Source organism: Delphinapterus leucas, chromosome 4 (genome assembly GCF_059928025.1).
Source record: "Delphinapterus leucas isolate spDelLeu-1000000601 "Yukka" chromosome 4, BTC_Dleu_Yukka2, whole genome shotgun sequence".
Classification (NCBI taxonomy): Eukaryota; Metazoa; Chordata; class Mammalia; order Artiodactyla; family Monodontidae; genus Delphinapterus; species Delphinapterus leucas.
Window position 1 is genome coordinate 81,933,930 of NC_143132.1, and position 24,163 is coordinate 81,958,092.

General features: G+C 42.8%; 1 protein-coding gene across 1 annotated transcript in view; it reads right to left on the reverse strand.

Annotated features, from left to right (window-relative positions):
- MAP3K13 (mitogen-activated protein kinase kinase kinase 13) overlaps nucleotides 1-24,163 on the reverse strand; it is a 160,870-nt gene continuing 136,707 nt past the window's right edge. The window contains exons 7-14 of the mRNA XM_022570401.2: nucleotides 24,042-24,150; nucleotides 15,285-15,394; nucleotides 14,400-14,516; nucleotides 13,612-13,749; nucleotides 8,716-9,502; nucleotides 6,183-6,253; nucleotides 3,165-3,462; nucleotides 1-2,317 (exon numbers count right to left, since the gene is read on the reverse strand). Of these exons, the coding sequence (XP_022426109.1) occupies nucleotides 2,216-2,317; nucleotides 3,165-3,462; nucleotides 6,183-6,253; nucleotides 8,716-9,502; nucleotides 13,612-13,749; nucleotides 14,400-14,516; nucleotides 15,285-15,394; nucleotides 24,042-24,150 (1,732 nt within the window). The 3' untranslated portion in view covers nucleotides 1-2,215. The remainder of the gene's footprint in view (nucleotides 2,318-3,164; nucleotides 3,463-6,182; nucleotides 6,254-8,715; nucleotides 9,503-13,611; nucleotides 13,750-14,399; nucleotides 14,517-15,284; nucleotides 15,395-24,041; nucleotides 24,151-24,163) is intronic.

The following is a 24,163-nucleotide window of genomic DNA, read 5'->3' on the forward strand; positions in this document are numbered from 1 at the left end:
CTCAGGGCGGTACACGCATCCTCATGATTGTTGTTGTACACAGAAAATGAGGGAACACAGCTAAGACAAATACCAGGGAGCTCCCAAATGGCAGTTCCATTTTCATTCCTTCATAAAAATCCATAATAATTCATGGTTAGCAATAAACACAATCATTGTGCTACACCATAAACCACACTTTCTGATCGACAGAAAATGAGAAAGATAATTATAAAATAAAATAACAATGATAATAATACCATAACTTAAGATCTTTCATGTAGTCCAGCTACAGAATTTATACAAAATGGAATAATTTAATGAAACAATACTGCTCTCTGTATAAGTTAAATATTTTCCTTCAGCCTACCTAAGAGCTATAAATTACAGACACTAAATTTTAAATCAATGTCTCAACATAAAGTGTAAACAAATGGAGGGATCAAAACAAGCAAAAGGAACTGCTCTATATTCCCTCCTGCTTTTCCTTTTTGGCCAATGCAATCAGTGACACCCAGAGGAGGGTGATGTTTTCATCTGTACTGGAAATGGTTTAATACCTGTGTATGTAAGTCTTTCCTGAAGTCCAGTCCGATGCAATATCAGAGCGTCTAGCCACCCTCTCCAGGTCTTGAGCTTCGAGGTTGTTTGGCTTTAACTGATTTTGGAGACAGAGACAGGAACTAGGCCAACATCTGTTTTTATATAAAATTCTAGATAAAAATTTCCTTAAAGCCAAGGCACCATGAGGTACCTTGGGATGTTTCTCAGAGCCCATGACCCTAGAGACAGGAAGGACCTCATGCCTTGGACAATATTTTTCCAATCTCTGCTTAGCATCAGTTGTTCTTTCTACGAATTTCCAAATCCAATTATTCAAAACTACATTGATCCAAATACATGTTACAAGTAGCATTTAACAAAAATGCTATCGTGATAGGGGAGGGGTTGCCCTTTGCAAGTTGCTTATTTTGCCTTTATTCTGATAGTGGTAGCCAGTCACTACAGCTTCTGGGATAGAATGAGTTAACAAATAAAAACATGGGGGATGGTTTGGGATTGGACATCGGGCAGACTGACACACCTCCTAGCTGTCTTCAAGGACTGTTCTGTTTAAATCAATAAAACTCTAGTAGACAAGCAACCTGGTTCCAGGGTGGGGTGATCCCATCTTCTGCACGTAGTTGAACTGAGACATTCTGAGAATGTCCTTTTACAAATTCCACATTTGCTTTTCCAACACTGTTGGACATTCTCTTTTTGTCTTCTCCTCTCCTCCTCAGGCTCTGCCTCCCCTGCCCCTTTTTCCCTAAAAGAAGCGGCCAACAGGTGGAAAGGAAATAGGCTACAGGAAACTGGCACTTGAGTCTGAAAAATCAACACATTGGTCAAGGTAATGCATTTGCCAAGGTAGTGACACTGACAGCATAAAAAGCAGAAAATTTGTCAAGGACGAGGTTGGACACTGTCTGTAAGTCTCACTACCAACGCTGCTCAGCGTTTTAAAAATGAGATCAGCTTTGACACACGCAGTTTTCTTTTTCCTCCTAGAGGAAGCACATGCCCTCAAAGGCCTTGGGTGCAAGTCTCTGGTCTCCAAAATTGTCTAGGTCTTTCCATCACCCATCTGGACAAGCTGGGTGAATTTAATGTGGTCTGTTCACAGATTACCTGGAATTGCTTTTCTTTTGCTGTTTTTGTTTTCTAAAATGTTCAGTATGTCTTGCTCTGGCTCTTCTTCAGTCACTTATGGCCAGAGGAACTGGTCCCCTGTTCAAGCAGCAGTAATACCTCCTGGCTCCACAGATTCCCAAGGATGTTGCTCCTGAATTCCACTTCTGTTCTTTCCTCCTTTCTTTCTCTCTCTCTCTCTTTTTTTTTGCAAGAAATTATTGTCTTTCTCTCTATCATATATAGTTCACTCTTTACAGTACAAAGTGTTAAAATGTCAAACAAAAATAAATATCAGTGTTACAGTAGCTAGAGTATTCAATAAAATAGATCCCTGCCATTCTTGATTGAAATGTTCAGTGAGACTTAATTTCATTTGGATATTTTTTCCAGAGATTTGTGAAGTCTCATGTTCCTGTTATTGCAGCTCACGTCTAGGGGTAAGAAAGATGGGGCAGCTCTCTTCCCAGACAAAAAAGCAGGGAGAGAGTGGGAAGAGTCTGGGGGTGGGATGGATGTGAAATGCCAGTATAGTCATGAGATCTTCAGGGTAGGTATTCTTTCATTACCAAGTAGCAGAGCTGTAGTGTTTATTGGTCCTAACTGTGGCATCAGAACGCTCCCCATCTGAAGAGTCACAGTCCGATTCTTCAAACTGCATAGGATTCTGCAAAGTCAAGACAACATAAGACCTTAATTCCTTTCTGCAATCACTCAGTAAACATATTTTGAGCACCTCTCATGTGACAGGCGCTGTGCTGGGTCGCTCGCTAAGATAAAGGAGATCAGGTCGTGTCCTTGTGGGGTTTACGGAGAAAGAAGACATATAAAGAGGATGACGGCAATTATGACGAAGGTGATGACAGTGATAGCAGTGCCCCCAAAGCCCTACATATATTGTTTACTATGTCCCAGGCACTGCTGTAAGTGCTTTAACATCTATCAATCCACTCAATCCTCACAACAACCCTATGAAATAGAGGCTGTTATCATACCCATTTTACAGATAAGGGAACTGACCTACAGCGAGGTTAAGTGGCTTACCCAATGTCACACAGTGCGTTAGTGGAAAGGCTGAGATTTGCATCTAGGCAGTCAGATTTCAGGGTCTACACTTCCGATCACTATGCTATCGTGCCTCTCAGAAGGCAGTACTGTCTGTGAACTAAAGTGTTACATGTGCTCTGATAGCAGGTAGGGGCTGGTGGGGACACAGAGGAGGGAGGCTCACACCCTTAACCAGGTTGGGAGATGGGGTCGGAAGTGATGCTTGAGTGAAATCTTGGAATGAAGGGTTCCTGAGCAGTTCCGTGTTTGTGCTTCCTTTGGGAGAACTGCCCCCATTCTGGAGGGGCTCTGTTATCTCTGTACTTCTACTGACTTCATGGAGGCAGTTGTTTTATCTTATATACTAGACGATGATTGTAAAGGCCCTAAGGACTTGAGCATGTTCTAACCCAAAGAGCTCCAGGAAGGGAAGAGTGATTAGAGGAGAAGGGAGGAGAACCCCCCACCTCATAGCCACGGTCCTCCGCACACAGCTTGCCCAGAGACATCTGCGTCTTCACACGGCGCACAGCACACTCCTTGTCAGACAGCCCGTCTGAATGCGAGGATATCTCAATGGGGATCTCCGGCGTCTGGGACAGCAGGTCATCTAGCTTCTCTGCCAGGCGGTCTTCGAGTTTATCCACTAACTCCTCAGGGCTGTTTGAGTGGTCACTGGTATTTCCTTCCTCTCCGTCAGACACAGAGAAATTCTCAGAGCTAAAGGTTGAATATGACTGGCAGCTGCTGATACAGCGATGGGGCCTAGAACCACAAAGAACCAGAGGAACTTAGTCCCGGGAACGGCAGCTTTCCTTTTTTTTTTTGGCATGCCCCGGGATCTTAGTTCCCTGACCAGGGATCGAACCCACGCCCCCTGCAGTGGAAGCGTGGAATCTTAACCACTGGATCGCCAGGGAAGTCCTTACTTTCCTTTCCTTGTCTGTCAGTCGCAGCCTTGGTGGGAGGTGATCTAGTTCTTTTTTCCTGCCCCTGAGGGAGAGTCAAATCCCAAAAGGTAGAAACTGTTTAAAGCAACAGAGAGAGAAATCTGAGCTTTGTTTGTTTTATATGTTTATGTGGCTCCACACAGCGCTCCCAAACTGATGGCCACCGCTGGTCTTTGAGAAAATCAGCTGGTCTAATGACACTGTGTACACCTGTGTGGTATGGAAATGTTCACATTGAGAGTATGCTTCTTATACACAGAGAATCAACCACCTAGGTTCTCAAGGGTGAAAGAGACTTTGGAGAGTCTCTGGTCTGACTCCTCTCCCAGAGAAGAAAACTGGAGGCAGAGAAGGGAAGTGACTTGTTCAAGGCCACACAGCAGAGCTGGGCTCGGGCCAGGTCTACTCACGTGCCACCATGTCTTTCCCTACCTGCCTGGGCATGGTGGGGCGTTTCTCATGGGGCAGAGTGGCCCAGAAGGCCGACCCCCAACAGAAATGTGCTTGGAAGGAACATTCACTCTGCAGCTGTGGGCGCAGCCCAGCCAGTTGCTGGCTCATTCCAGGTAACATCTGGGTTTAGCTCTGACGAGGCAAAGCTCCTGGGGTAGGGGGAGGGGATTTACTAACGTTCCTCATTTCTTTTCCATTGTTTGCAAGAAGCCTAGTAAATAAGAATACTGTTAGCTTACGCTGACTTAACAAACAAAACAAATAAGAAAAAAGAAGACTGCCCTTTCCCTCTGTCATTGTCTGATCTTTCTGTATTTCTTAGTACAAAGCGATTTTGATGGCATATGATCTGAGTTTGGTTGATGGGCAGGCCAGGTGATGGGCTGGGGGCAGGGGTGGCATCAAGGACACATGAAAAGAGGCCAGATGGAGGAAGCCCATGTGGGAAACGAAAGTTAAAGTAGGACTCACACCTTCTCAAGGCTAGTAATCCAGGGGCTTCCCTGGTGGCGCAGTGGTTGAGAAACCGCCTGCTAATGCAGGGGACACGGGTTTGAGCCCTGGTCCGGGAAGATCCCACATGTCGCGGAGCAACTAAGCCCCTGCACCACAACTACTGAGCCTGCGCGCCTAGAGCCTGTGTTCCGCAACAAGCCACTGCAATGAGAAGCCTGCACACCGCAACTAGAGAAAGCCCGCGTGCAGCAATGAAGATCCAACAAAGAAAGAGAGAAAGAAAGAAAGAAAGTCTGGTAATGCAGAAGGGAGACAGAGAGAAGAATGTTGTAATACTAAAAGCAAAACCGTGAGGTAAAACCAAAATTTTGCATCATAGCAAGGAAGAAAGGTGGGAAGCCACCAGGTGGGCTGAGTTAATGGTGGTCATAAGAACAAAAGCTGGACGTAACATAATTGTGATGCCTGTAGAATGAGGTCAGAGGATGAAAAGACATTTTATTTGGGCTCAATGTCCCTGCATAGGAGAAAACACAGCGTCCAAGGAAACAACAAGACAGCAATGGCAATGTGGTAGGAATAGCTCAGGGGATGAGGACAGATTTCAATTTTGTGTACAGCATAGGGACCTGGAGTACACTTTACCAAAGTACTAGAAGTCCCTTGGTTTTAGGAAATTCCTGGTTCTGGGTAGGTACACAAACGTTCCTGGGGGATTCTTAAAGGCTTCCTCTTCAAAAACAGATGCCTAGTAGCAGAAAAGGCCTCCTGGGAGGAAGACTACCTTCCATACTTCTACAAAAGGGCAGCTCTTAATTCTAGAAATGAGAGGTGTGGTCCTTCTTTAGTCCTATAAGCAAAGTTATTGTTGCTGGCTAGGCAGGAAGCTATTTCTAAGGATGGGTTGAAGGAGGACTCGACTCATTTAATTATACTTAATTTCAGGTATAAAACCCAAGGCATGGAGAGTGCTATGGATTTAATTGCATCCTCCCAAAATTCATATGTTGAAGCCTTACCTACAATGTGACTGAATCTGGAGAGAGGGTCTTTAAGAGGTAATTAAGGTTAAATGAGGTCATATGGGTGGGGCCCTAATCTGACAGGTCTGTGGCCTTATAAGATGAAGATCTCTCTCTCTCTCCCCCACCACGTGAGGACACAGCAAGAAGGCTGCTGTCTGCAAGCCGGGAAGAGAGTTCTCACCAGGAACCTTGGACTTGGACTTCCCAGCCTCCAGAAGTGGGAGAAATAAATTTCCATTGTTTAAGCCACCCAGTCTGTGGTATTTTGTTATGGCAGCCTGAGCAGACTAATATAGGGACGTACACTAGAAATCAGTAAAATTACCCATAAAACAGCACAGCCATCTCTCATAAACTGCCCACTATGTTGTCAGTTATAACCTTGGATCCATATTTATTTTCCCCATCTTGCAGTTCCTATCTAGTGAATTTGGATAAACTAGAATCTGCTGTGCATAGCCAGCTGCCAAAATGGGCAATGGTAGGTTCCAACTTCCCTACAAGCTGGCTGTTAGAAAGCAGCCTGTGATCGAACCGGAGGGCAAACTCAGGATTTTCCCTGATTACACTGAAGGCAATCACATGTGTTTATTGGTTTTACCTCTGTCTTCGTGGAAATTCAACTTCACTATCTACTTCCCCTTCTTCCTCTTCAGAGGAGTCATCTCCACTCTGAGGAGAACAAGGAGGGAAGAGTCTTATTTCTCTTTCTCTCTCTCTCTTACACACACACACACACACACACACGCACACACGCACACAGTCCCTGTAAAAGATTTAATTTTCATCAAAGACATTGAGTGGTAGCTTGCTGTCATTTTTAAACATATATCTCTTCATTCATTTAGCAATTTTCCCTGGGTGTCCATGATGAAAGGCCCTGAACTTGAAGAGGGGAAACTGGAGAAGAGGTCTTGGATTTTGGGGTGGTGTCTTGTAACCATTGTCACTTGTGGTTCTAGGCTCTGATATAGAGACTCCAATAAGAGGTGATCTTTTAGTTCTTCAAAGCCCAACAACTACTTTTTCCCCTTTTATGTACCAATCACCTTTTCACTAATATTATAGTTATTATGCTTACATCATCTCTACTACTAAGACATACATTATTTAGGGTCAGACCCCATCTTGTTGTACTGTATTCCTCCTCCACCATTAATACAACACTGCATACAAGGTAGGTGCTTAGCACATGACTGAGTCAGCATGTGGGCACAGATAAGAGAACTCTGGTTGGGACATCTGAGGCCTCATCATTGCTGGGGCTCTGTGGTTGATCTGGAAGGGTGGGTAAGTGTCCCATCTGAGAACAGGATCTTCCCTGTGAGGGAAGATTCCATTTCCCTTCCAGGGCATAGGAACAGCCCCACTTCAGATCAACTGTCATTAATGCACGGGATTACTACAATCCCTTGTGAGGTGGGTAAGTGGGTCCAAATAACTGTACCAAAAATTGAGGATAATTTACCTTTAAAGTCATTTCTGACAATCCATCACTTTTACCCATTTGTATTCTGATCTGCTTTTTTGCGTAGGAAAGACAGGGATGGAGTTATCCTGACTGTGGAGATGAGTGCTTCCCCCTAGAAGACCCGTGGGAGTGTATCTCAGCAGACAGAAGTTAAGCTGCTCTGTGGGAGTGTGGTTTTAGTGAGGCCAAAAGTAGAAGGGATGTGTTCCGTGGCCTGCAGACCCACGGATGCCTCAAAATGGCATCAGGATGGTTCAAAGATACATGTTACTTGGGAGGGGACGGGGGAATGGGGTGATTGCTAAAGGGTGCAGGGTTTCTTTTTGGGGTGATGGAAATATTCTAAAATTAGTTGTGGTGATGGCTGCACAACTCGAGAGAAAGAACTGAGTTATACACTTTAAATGGGAGAACTGTGTGGTATGTGAATTGTACCTCAATAAAGTTGTTACGAAAAAATTATGTTATTGGCTTTAGGGGTCAGAGGAGCAGAGACTGACTTAGCCCAAATCCACTGCACTACCTGAAACACAATTTATTTCTGGGAAAGCTCAGTCAATAGCAGCCCTGTAAGTGGAGGAAGAAATACAGTTCTGAGACAGTGGCCTTCAGATTCAACTTCTTTTCTAGTAAATGTCTAGTTGACCAAAACATCCTCATTTACATTTTAGACATTTTCATTCCTTCAACTGAACTTCTGATGAACGATGATGATATGAAACAGTAGTTAGAATTGAGTGGGTGTTTTTTCTGTGCTAAATACTTTTCATACATAGTGTTATTTTTAACACATTAGCAAGATGAGCTCACATTTTTGGAAGGTTGCTATGTGCCAGGTCCTGTTCTAAATGCTTTATATGTATTAACTCATTTAATCTTCACATCGACCAATGAGACAGGGTCCACTATTAGCCCCATTTCATAGATTAGAAACCGATGTTCATAAAGGTAATAAGTGGAAGAGCCTGGCTTTGAACTCAGGTCTGACTCCCAAGTTTGGGCTCTTACCCACAAGGGAGGAGAGGTAGTCCGCCTCCCAGCTAATAAACCACAGGCAGCCAGTGGGCGAGGAACAGGTTTCAGTGACTGAGAACCAGCTGGATCATGACGGTTATTAATTAAGGCGATACTGTGAAGAAAGCTAGTTCCATGGGGGATTAATAGATGTTATTTTAAAAAGGCAATACGGTCACACAGGTGAGGGAGGTGCTGGATTAAACAAGGTTATTGCATGATTTCTCAAAGCCTAGGATTTGTTAATGTGAGCTTAGGAAGCTCCAAGAGGGGACAGAGAATACTGTTTCCCAAACATGTTTTATAATGGGAGACTTCCTTCTTGCTACATCCCTTAGGACTAGGCTAGAGTAGCGGATTCCAAACTATTTTGATGACATGTTACTAACATATGGCTATTTTTCATTGATAAATTATCTACATTTGAATCAGTCCCCTGATTCAGGAGTTTCCAAAGTGTACGCCTTAGTCCATCACTTAAGCAGCGTGGAAAGTATTAAAAGTAAGTAAACTGCTATTTATGCTTTTGTTATCTCCTCCTTTTACAAAATGCGTATTTTTTATGTACGTTTTATACTGCATAGAATATGACAGGCTCTGACATTCCTTGCAGGCAGTGACACACACTGCGGCTGTCATCACACCTTACCTTCTGAAGGGGTCTTGTTTTTCGAGGTAGCGCTGGGGGGGTGATGTGATGAGAGGTGTTGAGGGATGATGCAGACCCACAGCCGCTGAATTCCTTTTCTTCCATTTTCTCAGAACCTTGGGCATTTTCCGAGAGGGGATTGTGTGCTGGTGGCTTGAAAAGGTTGGGGTTCCTCCCCACGGGATTGGCAGAGGGGACGTCTACAGACCCATGCTGTTCTGGCCTGCGCTGGAGGCAGGGGTCATAGGGGTCAGCCTGACAACAGCCCCAGGGGCCAGCCTGGCCCTTGTCGGGCTCAGAACTTTTCCAGCAATCTGCTGCCACGGCTGTGGAGATGAGGTCAGGGCTGGAGCCAGGCATCTGTCTTTGAGCATGGCTGCTGAGTGGGCTCCGTAGGGCCGCCGCGGGGCCAAAATACCTCAGGTTGTTGGCGCAGGTTGCAACGTCCTGTCCGTGCATATCGAGTCTGGGACGGTGACTCTGAGACGTGGCAGGAGGGGGTTGCTGGTGTTGCTGCTGCAGAGGACTACGGTGATGGGGAGAAGGGTATTCGGACTGAGCCTGGTGCAGGTAAGTGGGATGGGGTGAATTTTCCCGGGCTGGCTGGCTTTTTAAGATCGCCGCAAAGTCACTATGGCTGCCTCGGCTACTCCCGCGGCGGTGGCGTGGTTTGCTCCGATATCGGCTCTTGCTGCTGGAGGTGGACATTTTGGGACTTCCGGACAAAGGGGATGCAGTGGGAGCCACTTCCACACTGGGGATACCTTCAGATCTCAACAGATCTGGCCTGGGAGAAAAGAACAGGTTTGGTTTTAAACACATGAAGACACATTCAAGTTTGGGGAAATGTATCCCAGGCCTTAAAATACACATAATCTTTGAATCAGCAGTTACATACACAGGGATTTATCCAGTGGAGATAACGGATGTGCACAAAGATGTATGTTGGAAGATGTTATGTTAAAGCATTGTTTAAAAGAGCAGAAAGCTAGAAACAACCTAATGTCCACTTACAGAGGATTCCCTTTATTCCTTCTGGATTTTATTCTGTGCTTCACTAGCTGAGTACTCAAACTCCTTTAAATTCTAATTTTACCCTACAGGCTTCTTGACCTCTTCCTCATAGTATCAGCTCTCAGCTTGGTGCCAGTATGCCAAGGCACAGGCATGGGTGTTTGCTCACGATCAGAAATCTGTCTGGTGATGGATCCCATGAGGGATCACAAAGGACAGAGGTCTGGGACCAGAGAAGAAAACCTCAGTTAATTAGACAAGAAGCTAAATTCAGGGAGTTTCGTCTAGACATGGTCCCCTTGAGGGCTGCTACTAAGTCATATCCACCTTTGCATGTGGAGGACACTAGCAAGGAGTCTTGCTCACAGTAGGTACTCAATAAATGTTTCAGGAAGGGGCCGAAGGGGGTGGCAGTAGAGGAGGGGGAATTAATAGAGAGCCCAGGAGGTTGCGTAGAGCCAGTAAGAGAAGGGCTCATGTGGAACGACCTGGTATTCTACCGTGTTCCTAAAGGGAGGAGGGCCTCTCTCAGCCCACTGGGCTAGTCACGTGGCTCATGTGCAGGAGGAACCCAGAGCCTGCAGGTAAACCTTACACACACCAACACCAAGGCACACAGGCAACCAATAAATGATTTCTAAACTGAAGAACTGATTCAGGGCAGAGAATCTAAGATGCCAGGTAGTATCGCTACCTCCTTCCCCCCAAAGAGTAGCCCTACCCTTCTTTCGGACCAGACAGACACAAATCAGCTGGAGATTTCAGAGCTGGAGGGCCCAAACTCTTTTTTTTTTTTTTTTTTAAAAAAACCAACAGAATCCTTTACTCAGATGAATTATGAGAAACCCAATATATAAAATAGATACAGTAAGAGAACAGATTGGTGGCTGCCAGAGGTGGGGGTGGGAATAGGGGGTGGGCGATATGGGTGAAGGGGGTCAAAGGTACAAACTTCCAATTAGGACATAAATAAGTCATGGGATGTAATGTACAGCATGGTAACTATAGTTAATAATACTGTATTGGATATTTGAAATTTGCTAAGAGAGTACATCTTAAAAGTTCTCGTCACAAGGAAAAATAATTTGTAACTGTGTGTGGTGATAGATGTTAACCAAACTTATTTTGGTGATCATTTTGTAATATACACATATGTTGAATCATTATGTTGTACACCTGAAATTAATATAATGTTACATGTCAATTATATCTTAAAAAACCCAAACCCAGATATAGTAGAACAGTTGAAGAGAGGAGGGAGAGCAGAAGCCCCTCCCATGGGGCTCCCCCTCCTTGTCCTCTCTACCCCTGCAGTGGCCTCAGAGACACCTCTATTCAGGCCCTAGGGGGTCCCAGACCTTGTAAGGAAACCACAGATGCAGTCCTGCCTTCATCCTATGTGATGAAGAACCCAAACCCCAGCCAAAGTGGCTCCTGGTCTCACAGCTCATTACTATTAGAATCCAGACAAGAAGTCTCTCCTACTTGACAGTCTGGCTTGTTGGACGTCAGAATACAGCTTGAAGGTGCATACAAATCACTTGGAAGCTTGTTGAAATGACTGCACTGGGATGTCTGGGATGGGGCCTAAGAGCCTGCATTTAGCAGCCACGCTCTCAGATGATGCTGAACTAAGGACTACATTTTGAAGAGCCTCACAGGAAATCAGTAGGCATCAGGCAATAGGAGATGGGTTTTTCTTCTCTTTCAGGAGAAGTTCAGTTAAAGGCTTGTCTTAGCACAGAAGTTCCAGGTATAATTGGTTTATGATGAGGCGGGTAGGGTACTGTGCTGCTGTCAGCATCTTCCTGTCTCAGATTCACAGCTTTGTGGTCAGCTGGCCAACTTGTGGCACAGAAGGCATCTGGATCGAGGAGGTCCTGGGGCTTTTTATTGAGGAAAGAGAGCCCTCCAAGGCCCAGTTAGGGCATCTATCAATACTTACACAGTAACTGGCTATGGCGGGATCTAAAAGAAAGCTAAGGTGAAAGTGCCACTAAGTCACGTAAAGGCTGCGTTTATTGAACCTGGCCGTGCAAAAAATCAAAGAATAACGCTGAGACAGCACTTCACAGTTGACAAAGCAATTTACAATATATAAAACACAAGTTTCCTACCATTACAATATCCATGTTACAGATGAGGGCACTGAGGGATCAGAGGGTAACTTAGCTGGCTTGTGTCTCTCACAAAGCTAGTAAATGGCAAAACTCACAACTTGAAGCCAAGTTTTTGGACACCGAGAAATAGTTCTTCCTCCATTCCAAGCTTCTCCATATAATGAAGTATTTAGATTATCTTATTAGACTATACTCACTTGTGATGGGCTTGGTGGGTCCATCACTGTACTCCGACTCTCTTTTCAGTCCCTAACTAAACACAAACTGAAACCAAGGCTAAAGGATAGTGGATGGTTTCTCCTCTCTGATCGCCTCAGTGGGCATTGACCTTCTGACTCCCTAATCACTGGACTGTCCAAGTAATCTGAAACGTAAATCCTTTAAGGGGCAATCAACTGAAAGTATAGCTCTCTGCAACTCTAATACCTACTCCGGGTTGCCTTTCCAGACGAGTTCAGCTCACTGACTAAGCATCTACTGGTGCTGTCAAACTCTTTCAAATGCATTTCTCACAGGCGAAATAAAAGTAAACACAAGCTCACACTGTGAAAAATTAAACAGTACTATTTTCTCCCAAAGTGCTCTTTGTTTTAACTGTCGGCAGACTGCAGGGAGGAGCCAGCAGGTGAAGTCTGTGCCTCGTTTGTACACCAAAAGAAGAGAGGTGCTGGGATTCCTGGAAGGTTTTGCCGGGTGCCAACTGAAAACAATTTCTCAGAGCTTGACCAGAAGATGGTCAGTAAAAGCAAAACTGGAATGAATCCATGTAGTTATCCCTCAGTAGTTTAGATTTATGTTAGTCATGCTGTGCTGGAATGGTCACTGTTCTGAAAGCCTTAAAATACACGCTTGGTTTGCATTTTCTCACTGTCTTTACTCTTCCTGCATTTAGCTCAAGTCTCACTGCTGGGTCTACAACCCAGGTTAAGGGATATTTCCTTCTTTTGCTTTAATTTAGGATAGGGTCAACTCTATTCCTTGGGAGGAATGAGGCTCTAGCAGAGTCTGGTAATAAAAACTGACTGGAGGAGCATTCTAAAATTAAACTAATATAAGGAAAATGTGTTATAATTAGGGGAAAGGGCATCTTTTAAAACAATTAAAAAACCCATTTTTTTTTTGAGCAACTATGATTTCCTAGGTGATTTCACACGTTGTCTTATTTAAACCTCACGAAAGTTCCACACAGTAGTGGGATGAGGGGAACTATATGGTTAGACACAGGTAATTATCAAAGTGCCTGCTTTTGTTTTTGGTGGTGGATTTACAGGCACTTATTACATTATTAAAAAGAACTAACTAAATGAATAAATAAAAGTGGGACATGCATGGACCAATGTTGCATAAATCAAGAATTATGGTGAACTCAATTCTGTGCACTAGGGGTCAAAAAAAGAAAAAGAAATCTCACGTGCTATAGTTACACCGTTTTACCCATGGGGTTGAGAGTGGTCAAGTGACATGATCCAAATCACACAGCTTCTAATAGGCAGAGCCAGTATTTGAATCCAGGTCTGTTTGGCCCCCAGTTCATTTCTCTTTTCATTATTCCACGCTAAGGTAATAAACATCAAAGCCTCAGACAGTAAAAACTAGATTCCTGGAGTCCATGACACACTCTCTCCCACCTGCCCAGGCCATATCTAGAGGCAAGTGCGCTGACGACGTGGTACCGTGTGGCCACACCCACCATCATCTAATCATGTATTTTAGGGGCATGTTTCCCCATTCATCTGAATATCAGGTCAGTACAGGTGCTCACCGCTTGGCCTGCATCCCAGGTCTGTGAGGCACACCTTTCCTCTTCATGAGTTTCTCCATGGCATTAGGGTGGATTATTGGACGGACAGGATGTCGTTTGTAGGTCCCAGGATACTTCTTCTCCACTGCTTGCTCACGCCTGAAGAATGAAAGAAAAAGCTATGTCTCATTCACCGCAGACAGAAAAGTTGGGCAGAATGTTTTCACAGGTTAACTCCACCCAGAGATTCTGGCCACACTTAACAGATACAGGCTATCTGAAGAATAGCAAGGCGGCTCTTCAGGTTAAAAAGGAAAAAAAAAAAAATTCAAACTAACCTGACTTCATTTTTTTCTTCAGGTCGCAGATGGACTTGGAGGCCAGCCCTCCTGTCCCCAGCATGCCTCATGAGACACACAGCAGTGGCTGTTTTAGCCAGGACCCCAGGGTTTCTCACCATTCTCAGGGATACCCTGAACCACTTGCAGCAGCTGCCTTACTTCCCCAGGGGGCAGGAAGCTCCCATCCAGGCTCTTCTTGAAATGAGGACCCCTTTCCTGAGCCATTCGGCAGGTTGAAGTTGCAAAGGCTTGTCAAGCGCATAGTCCCCTAGAACCAGCTCTGTGGCAGCTCCACTCAGCTGTAAGCCTCACCGGGGCGGGGACCTGTGCCCGGCACATGCCCTAAGGAAGGCTGGGTGGACAAATAAAATAGCTGCCAGTTCTGAGTAGCAGCAACCTGGACGAGTCGTACATTTCAGCCAAAGGGTAGACCCAAATCAGTCAGGACACAGTGGTCTGGATACATACTTGATTAGCTCCTTCTCCCGCATTTCTAGCTGCAGCATGATGGCACTCAGTTCCATGTATAAATTATTAGCCCGCTCAAGTTTCCTCTCATAGTGCTCACGAATATCCAAAGCATGCCTATCAAAGAAAACACGGAAGCAGTGAAGCCGATGAATGTGAGGGAGAACTAAGGTCAGCTCTAATGAAACAAGAACAGGGTGGTTTATCTCAAAAGCATTTGCCCAAGGGCCCTCTAAATTTAAGACTCCCTTGTCCGATGCAAAGACTCAGACAAGAGTGAGTGGGAGATGGGAAATCCAAGTTTTCCACTTAGTTGATTGTTAAGGGTCATATCCAGCCATATAGGATAGCCAGGAGGGCTACAGATAAAACTGAATGCAATTTATGTATAATGTACAGCCTTTGTCTGTGCAGTATTGGCAATATCTTAATAAGAATACAGTATAATATATGTTAAGGGAAATACGCAGTTAAAGCACGGTCACTCATCACTCATTTATACTTATCCACACTACAGATCCTGTCTAATCTAGTGGTTATCTGAGAACATGTGTTCTATCCCTTGACAGATTATGAGCCTCTTGAGGCCAGGGACTACATCTTATAAACTTCTGACCTTTCATGTTACCTAGGACAGCGGCTGAATAAACAAATAGCATTGCTCCAGGAATCTTTGTTGCAGAGATATAATAAAGGAGGATAACAGAGGTGGGGGGGGGGAAGCGATAAAAAAGTGATATAAGGGAGGACCAACTTTTAAAGAGAATAACAATAACCAGCAGAAGTGCAAGGTGTGTAGAAAATGAAATGATTCACAACAAGGGTTCCTGCTAATATCTGAAGACCTGGGAATGAGAAGAGGTGAAGTAGGAGACATCAGCTGACCTGAGCTCTTCTCTGCGCCTTCGAATCAGTTCTTCATCTAATCGGTGGATACAAGTTCCTTCACTTTTGATCTTCTCAAAGTGTTTTTTTACTTCTTCTCTCCATTCAGCCTAGGCAAGGACAAATTAGATTTTGTTAATAGTCCAGGAGTTTTAATCCCTGATATAACCATAGGATCATGTACAAGATTTTCCCCCCTGTATGCTTCTACTAAACAGCCTTATAGAATAGATGTTCAATAAATGTTCTTTGATAGCAAAATATCTCATGCTAGTGTATCTGCACACCCCACCCCACTCCTCACCCCATTTTCTGTATTTAGTCCAGTACTCAGTGCTGTCTTTTCTAATTTTCTTTCAGTACTAACCAAAAGAAACATCACAGCTGGCATGCTAGCCATCATCTCCGGAACAAAAGAGCTCAATTTTAAGTCAGGATGGTGGCTGAGAGAGCCTGGCTAGAAAGAACAGCTCTGATAACCACATGGTACAAGCATGTGTCAGTGACAATATGATCGTCTTTACATTTGGACCAGAATTCCTCCTAGGCTTTGTTTATGAAAATATCTTGAGAAAATATTTGGAATAGAAGATCCAAGGGGCAAGAACAGCAGGAGATGGGGATAAAAATATGGGGAATTATATGGGAATTTGGAGGTGGGGGAAAGAAAAGAAAAGAGAGAAGGGGAAGGAGGAGAAAGAGCACGGCCAAAAATTTTAGTAGTCTGACAAAAATTTTAGGAGAGGGATGGATATCTAATGTGTGATTTAAGTTGTTCAAAATGTAAGCCTCTTCCAAGTTCCTAAACCTTTAGTAAAGCCTCTTTCACCTTGACTTTGGATGAGTGTTTCTATTTGTTCTGTTTTGTTTTTTTAAATCAAGGAAAGGTGCTGAACTTCATGCTTAGGTCAAAGACAGGAAAAAGATAAAGGAACAACCAAAAGATGGCAGGAATGGGGACCCAAGCAAACAGAGTCAAAGTGTCCATGAAATTATAAATCTCCCAGGAATTCACAGAAGTATTAGAAAGGACATTGGACTTTCCATAGGGCATTGAATTTCAGACCAATTTATCTAAATTTTAGGAGGTAGGAACATCTCTGCAGGAATATAGTCTACAGACCATTTCTAGAAAAGCAGCTAAAGAAGACGCTTCCTCAAATTATGTACACACTACTATCCCAAGAAGCTAATGAGATTATCTAAAATAATTTCTAGTGAAGGCTAGATATGTAACCAAATGTTTCTAATTGCATCATCTTCTTCTAGAGCTATTCTGTTACTTTCAGATTCATGTTAAAAATGATCTCTCTAGATCATGGAAGAAGTTATGCTTAAGTAGTTGTGAAGTTACAGAAGTTTCTCCCCGAATTTGCTGTTTCTCATTTTTTAAAAAAGTCTTGATTGAATTTGCTACAATATTGCTTCTGTTTTACATTTTGGTTTTTTGGCTGCGAGGCATGTGGGATCTTACTCCCCAACCAGGGATCGAACCCACACCCCCTGCACTGGAAGGCAAAGTCTCAACCACTGGACCGCCAGGGAAGTCCTTCATTTATTTTTATAGAGGAAATTATATTGCAATTATTTAGAAAGTGGTCATCCTACTTATCTGTTTATAATACGTTAGATCTTCACATATATATATGTTGACTGACCATTGGGGAGATATTTCTGTTAGTCAGTTGACTTTCGGGCATCAAACCTGACAGCCGACGTCATCAAAGAGCGGAGCTCTAGAATGCACTGTCCATTGTTTGGTAACAGTCTTTGACTGTATCTAAGCAGTAAATGCAGGTTTGGCTGAGCCCCAGGTAATGCTGTTCTCTCAGCCATCAGATCAAAGTCATGAAGTAGGAAGAGCATTTGAGCTTTAAGAGGCCAAAGATGAAAATCAAGAGTTGTTGGACCTAAGAAGGATAAGGGAGAGGGCCAAATGTGGGCCTTAAAGCATCCTCTTTTGTGAAAAACATGTCAGTAGATTCTACGCCAGCACTTAAAGAAGGGACCAGGAAAAGGAATACCTCCCTCTGGCAGTAAGGAATCAGATATCACAGATCGGATTTTTTAAATTCCAGAGGAAATAAACCTCCTGACATCTAGCTTACGGGAATGTGAAACTTAAAGAAAACCTTCTGAAGATTGAAACTTATTAAGAAAGTAGATTTCCCAAAAGAAGTTCCCTCTGTGGGAAAACACCAGGTACTGATTAATAATGTGTTTTCCCCAAAGGTACTGTGTTACAGGTAGATGTTAATTTTGGAGTTCCATCACTATACTTAGAATCTTTATGTAATAGGAGTTCCAATTTGCACTTAATCTGCAATTTAGACATTTCTGGGCATAACTAAGAAATGGAGGTGGGCAGGCTGAAGCCAATTTGCACAGAGATTAAGGAGTCTATGAAAGAAAATATGAGGGAAGAAGGAATCCTGTGTGATCTTGACCTATAACAAAGCCATCAACATAGGAGTGGAGAGGCATTTCCCATTTGTTCCACTAATATCTGTAAAATTTTGGGCCATAATCAGCACTATTCTGCGACCTTTAACAAAATGTAACTCAACAGGGAAAGGAACAATTCATTGCATAAACAGAACAATGTGCAACTTTGGAATATGGAGAAGTCCAGAGCTTCTCCATAAAATAGCAGCTCCTGGTGGGTGATGGCACTGCCTTAAGGATACGGCAGCATCCACTGGATGCCAGCTGGGGACTACAGCCTTTCAGCAGAAAACAGTACTAACCAATAAAGTAATACCCAGAAGATGCTTGGTGGAAGAGTGCTGTCCCAGCCAGAGTCACTGGAAAGTAGGGCAGACATTAATATGAGGCTGTTTGAGATCCCCCCCTAAGACTCGTTACTGGGGATTCCCCCAAACTGCTTGTAGGGTGGAGGGAGGGAGTATGCAGTGCTTCACAAGGTACTTAAGTCCTGTGTAAGCAGGTAAGGGAAAAATACAGTGACAGTTGGGTTACTGTCATGAATGGAATCCTCTTTATAACCCACATAAGGCCTGGGAAAGGCTGTAACATCTAGAAGGTTTTTGTCTTCTCCAGTCTTTCAGTTATTCAATCAGTAGACTGAAGCTCTTGTACCCAAACCTTGCTTCTCTTCTCTCTCATAATATGTGTCAAAATGAAGCTGAATTAATATATCAATGGATAAATAAAATAGGGTATATCCATACAGTAGAATATTATTTAGTCATAAAAAGGAATGAAGTTGTGACATATGCTACAAAATAGATAAACCTTGAAAACATGCTAAATGAAACCAACCTGACACAAAAAGACAACTACTGTATGATTCTACTTCCATGAAATATCTAGAATAGGCAAATTCATAGAGATAGAAAGTAGAACAGAGATTACCAGGGGCTGTGGGGGAAGACAGAATGGGAAGTTATTGCTTAATGAGGTAGTGAGAAATTTTGAAAATAGATAATGGTGACAGTTTCATAACATTGTGAATGTAATTTATGCCACTGAACTGTATATTTAAAAATGGTCAAAATGGCAAATTATATATATTTTTTACCACAATTTTTATAAAGTAAAAAAAGAAGTTGAGCCAGCTCCAGCCTAGCTTGAGGAATAGAGAAGCAGGATGTTGAGGGGCTAAGTAGTGGGAAAACATAGATTCTGAGTCAGAAAGGTCTTAGAGGTTGTCAAGTCCAAATCTTGATTGGTATGAGTCCACTTTACTGTCTCCCCACGTAAGTGCCCAGCTTGTGCCTAAGCGCCTACTTGCTCATGATGAAATTACTCTTTTTTAAAATTTATTTATTTTATTTATTTTTATTTTTGGCTGTGTTGGGTCTTCGTTTCTGTGCGAGGGCTTTCTCTAGCTGTGGCGAGTGGGGGCCACTCTTCATCGCGGTGCGTGGGCCTCTCACTATCGTGGCCTCTCTTGTTGCGGAGCACAGGCTCCAGACACGCAGGCTCAGTAGTTGTAGCTCACGAGCCTAGTTGCTCCGCGGCATGTGGAATCTTCCCAGACCAGGGATGGAACCCGTGTTCCCTGCATTGGCAGGCAGATTCTCAACCACTGTGCCACCAGGGAAGCCCCCAATGAAATTACTCTTTTTTTTTTTTTTTTTTTTTTGCGGTACGCGGGCCTCTCACTGTTGTGGCCTCTCCCGTTGCGGAGCACCGGCTCTGGATGCGCAAGCCCAGCGGCCATGGCTCACGGGCCCAGCCGCTCGGCGGCATGTGGGATCTTCCCGGACCGGGGCACGAACCCGCGTCCCCTGCATTGGCAGGCGGACTCTCAACCACTGCGCCACCAGGGAAGCCCTGAAATTACTCTTAAGGTAGAAGAGTCTGTCCCTATAATGAGCTATCTGTCTCTGCAACTCCCAGCCCCTGAATTTCTGGGTGGTCATGGTGGCACTCAAAAGGAAACTAGAATGGTGCAAAGACAGAGGGTTGTGGAAGAGCTCAGAAGCAGGGCACGTGATGTACCTAGCAGCTGGGATCTGGGACCAGGCTAAAATGTTTTTTAAAAACGCATACCAAATGTAATTGAATACCAGGAGCAATAATTGCCTACTTGGAGAAATGGGTTATTGTCTAGGAATGAAGCAATAGCTTTGGCAGAATCTAATATTGTACTGAAACTGGTTGCTTTGTTCATCTGTTCTATATATGCTGTTTCCTTATACATGTGCTGTTGATGAGAAACAGATGAAGCATTTTCTCTCAGGAAGGCGTCAGCTGGGCTCTTGTCAGCGCTCTTGACTGACAGTTCCGGGGGAAGGTGGCGACCAGCAGCTAATAACCATTGATGGATGACTGATGAGGAAAGGGTTTGGTCAGCAGGCAGGAGGCGAGGCCGCAGGTATAAAAGTGCTATCGAAAAGCAAAACTATGTGCTAAAAAACTAGTTCTTGCCCATTGAGGGAGGATAAAGTCAAAAGACAATTAATTCCTATTTAATTGTGGAATTAAATAGGAATTTAATTTAAATAGGAATTTAATTGTGGATGGAGCTCCCTAGCTGCCATCTTATCCATCTCAGGAGTTCATCAGAAAAAGTACCCAGAATCTCTACAGTGGCATATACTTAGCAATAAAAGGAATGAATTATTGATATGTACCACAACATGGACAAATCTCAAATGCATTATGCTAAGTGAACGAAGACAGGCACAAAAGCCTACATATCATATTATTCCATTTATATGACATTCTGGAAAATACAAAACCATAGGAATAGAAGACAGATATCTTTTTAGCAAGGACTGGGGCTGGGAGGTAGGGACTGGATACAAAAGGTCGTGGAGAAAGTTGGAATGATGAAAATATTCTGTATCTTGTTTGTGGTGTATATATTTGCCAAGACACATCAAATTGTACAAGTAAAAAGGATGTATTTTATGTTTGTAGATTATACAGAATAACATGACTTAAAAAAACTCTCAATCTTAAATTCCCAATTAGAGTTTGAGATGTCCTAGGTAATTTTATTTCTAGCTTCCTATGTAACTTTTTCCTTTCTATAGTAGCAGCAAATACCAAGGACTTTAGTTACTAGATTTTTATAAACATGTCTGAGATATATGGCAGACATTGCCATATATAGAGGGAAAATAGAGGCCCAATGGCATCCAATTACTCATCCACATTAATGGTGTAATGGTGACCAGAATCCAGGTCCCCAGACTCAAAGACCAGTGCTTCTCACATATATTAAATACCCATTCCTCAAATAGCAGCCCATCTTCTTTATAATTAGCAACCAGTAAATAACCATTTTCCCATTTCTAATAATAAAAACAAGGATAAATGGGTCTTAAAAAAAGAAAGAAAAAGTATCCAGAATGTAACACCTCCAAGGAGGCTTACTTTTTATAGCTTTGTGGGAGGTGAATAATAATATCTTAACAATCAAACAGTTCTTTACAGTTTATAATGCACTTGCATGTTTATTATCTTATTTGATCCTCACCAAAACTCCACAAGGAAGGGAAGATATGGTTATCCTCATTGTTTAGATGAGTAAGCTGAGGTTTAGGGAAATTTAGTGACTTATCCAAGGTCACAGGACAGGGGTTTACGCTCAAAATCTGTTACTTTTCCCAGTACCTCCCTCGTTAGTCCATAAATATTGGGTTGGCCAAAAATTTCATTCGGGTTTTTCCGTAAGATGGGTTTTCATTCGGGAAAAACCCAAACGAACTTTTTGGCCAACCCAATACTTTATTATCATTAGCCAGAGATAGTCTGAATTTCAGACCCAGAAACAAATCAGCTTGTAAATACCCGAAAGATTTTAGGAACTAGCAAGCGTATTTTGAACTATTTAAGGAGAGGTAAAATTTTATGCTGGGAGAAAAATGTGGTAGAATTTACGAATATTAAAAGATGTCCAATGCACTGTTTTTCCCTTCTATTCCTTTTCCTCCCCTTCCTCTCCTTTTCATACTCTTGCTCTCAGAGAACCTTCTCTGAGTTTAATCTTAATGCTGCATAGATTAATAAAAGTGAATTTACACAAGTAAGGATACTAACTGTGGGGACTTAGTTGTACTACACAGTGTTTTATATATATGGTGGGTATTCAGAAAGTATGGCGCTGGCTTCAGAAGTGATATTCTGGGAGCACACAAGTAGCATCTGTTTAGAATTTGATGTCTTCCAAGTATGTACAGTTATACTCTCAATGGCTTGTGGCTTAGTATTCTCACCAAAAATTGCTTTTCAAAATTGTGGTACTTATAGTTTTCTTGTAAAGGAAGCAACGCTGTGATTGTAACCATATCTTAAAGTCTGAAAAATTTCCTAGAGAGTACTCACTATTATTCTCTTTCATTTCACAAGAGGACTTAAGTCTTCTTCTTAACAAAAGAAAATATATGAAAGACTTCTAATCCAGTAACCAATACCTACATGTATTTGTATAGATAGGCAATAGTTTTAATAGTTCTAAGGGAATTTACCTGAATGCATATCAAAGAACATAGGAAATGTCGTGAAGTTATCCTCTTATTTTCTCTAAAATCAAACACTTTACTTACATAAGAATCCCCCAGAAACACTAAAAAACTATAGGGGCAAGCCAGACTATTCAAAGACAGTGTGGGGAGAGCTAAGTTTGTGGGTCATAGCATGTTAGAACTTCAGGCAATAGAGGAAAGGTCTCTGATTTATTATTCCTTAGAAACTGCAAAGACCTTGTCCCTTAATTAAGATATTCCCCAATATCTGATAGGCAGAATATCTCTCTGTTTATTAGACACCAGAGAAGCAAGTACTCCAAGCCTCTGGTTGGGCCAGGTAATAAAGCATATTGGAGGACTTGTTTAACTCCCAGGGATGATGCCCCTCCCAGTCCAGTTTGCTTTCAATGCATACTTTCCTGGTAGGTAAACTCATCACCCATTGGAGTTGGGGGCTATTAGGAGTAGACTGAGACACTAATTGGTAATAATATTTCTTCTCTGAGAAGAAATTCTCTGAAAATGAATCTTTGAAATCATACTGGAAGTCAATGCAGAGATGGAATTCATCTTGCAAAAATTCATTTTGGAAAGTGAGAAGAAATTTCTTCTGTATGAGAAGAAACTAGGTAATACTATATTTAAAATTCTATAAGCATAAAGCTATAATTTAAGATCATCACGATTATTTCAAAAGCCATAGTTTCATCCCATTTTACTCCTTTTGCTATTGCCTGGGTCTGGTAGGGGTAAGTAAGGACCTCATGTATACTGATCCCTCACAACTCCCTATCCATCTTGACAGTGGTTAGACCGCTGATCCTTATGCCATTTACAGCATTTTTATTTAATGGTCACAAATTTATCAGTAATGCACCCATGCCTTACAACATGTGACGGCAGATTCTCTTGTCAAGAGGTGAAATCTATTTCTCAATCTGGGTTAGCCCGTAACTCGCATTGGCCAATGAGACATTAGCAGCCACAATGCACACACAGGCTGGAAAGTCACATGTGCGCTGGGGCTTGCTCTCTTGCTGCATTTGGTACCCTGAGCAGACCATGTGAACAAGCCCAAGTTAGCCTGCTGAAGGATAAGAAGCCACGTGGAGGAGAACAGAGGTGTTCTAGCTAATAGCCAGCTAATCACTGGACTTGTGAATGAGACCATCTGGAACCAGCCAGCCTCCCAGTCAACCTGGCAACTGACTGCAGACACGTGAGTGAGCCCAAGTCAAAGGCAAATGAAGAACCGCCCAGCATAGATTACAAACCCACAGAATCATGAGCTAAACAACAGCTTATTGTTTTAAGCCATAAGTTTTGGGACAGTAATGGAGTAAAGGCTAACAGATACATTAAATTATATTTTACTTGGTGCTACTAGGTGACACACTTAAAGTTAGTGAAAAACCTAATTTAATCAACGGGCTCTCTCTGGGATTTAATTTTCCTCCTCTGTACTTTAGCTTTTCTAACTTTAAGGAAAGCAATATTTTCATGAAGGTCAGCAGTAATTCTAATTCAAATGTATGCACATACAGTTTTCATATCCTCTTTTCCTCTTTTCTCTCCAACAACTTCACCAGAACCCACTAGGAAGATGATATTTTAATACATGCTATCTCCAAATAAGAGAATAATATATGTTAAGGGCTTAAAAAACTCCCAAAATGTCATACGTGTGAGGTATCGTTATTGTTTCACAATGAAAAGAGTTATATAATTGCTATCAGAATCAGAATACCCTTACTCCTTCTCACTGAGAGTTTCCTGTCTGTTTAGCAGCACCTGGGACAGTTTCCAGACTTACCTGAGACTTGAAGTAAGTTTCTTGTGGGGTGGCAAGTACATCCGCAGATGCGATGTCTAAATGCATGAGTGTCTGCCGAAAAGAAGGTCGATTGCGAGGTTTACTCTGCCTAAAAGTTAAAA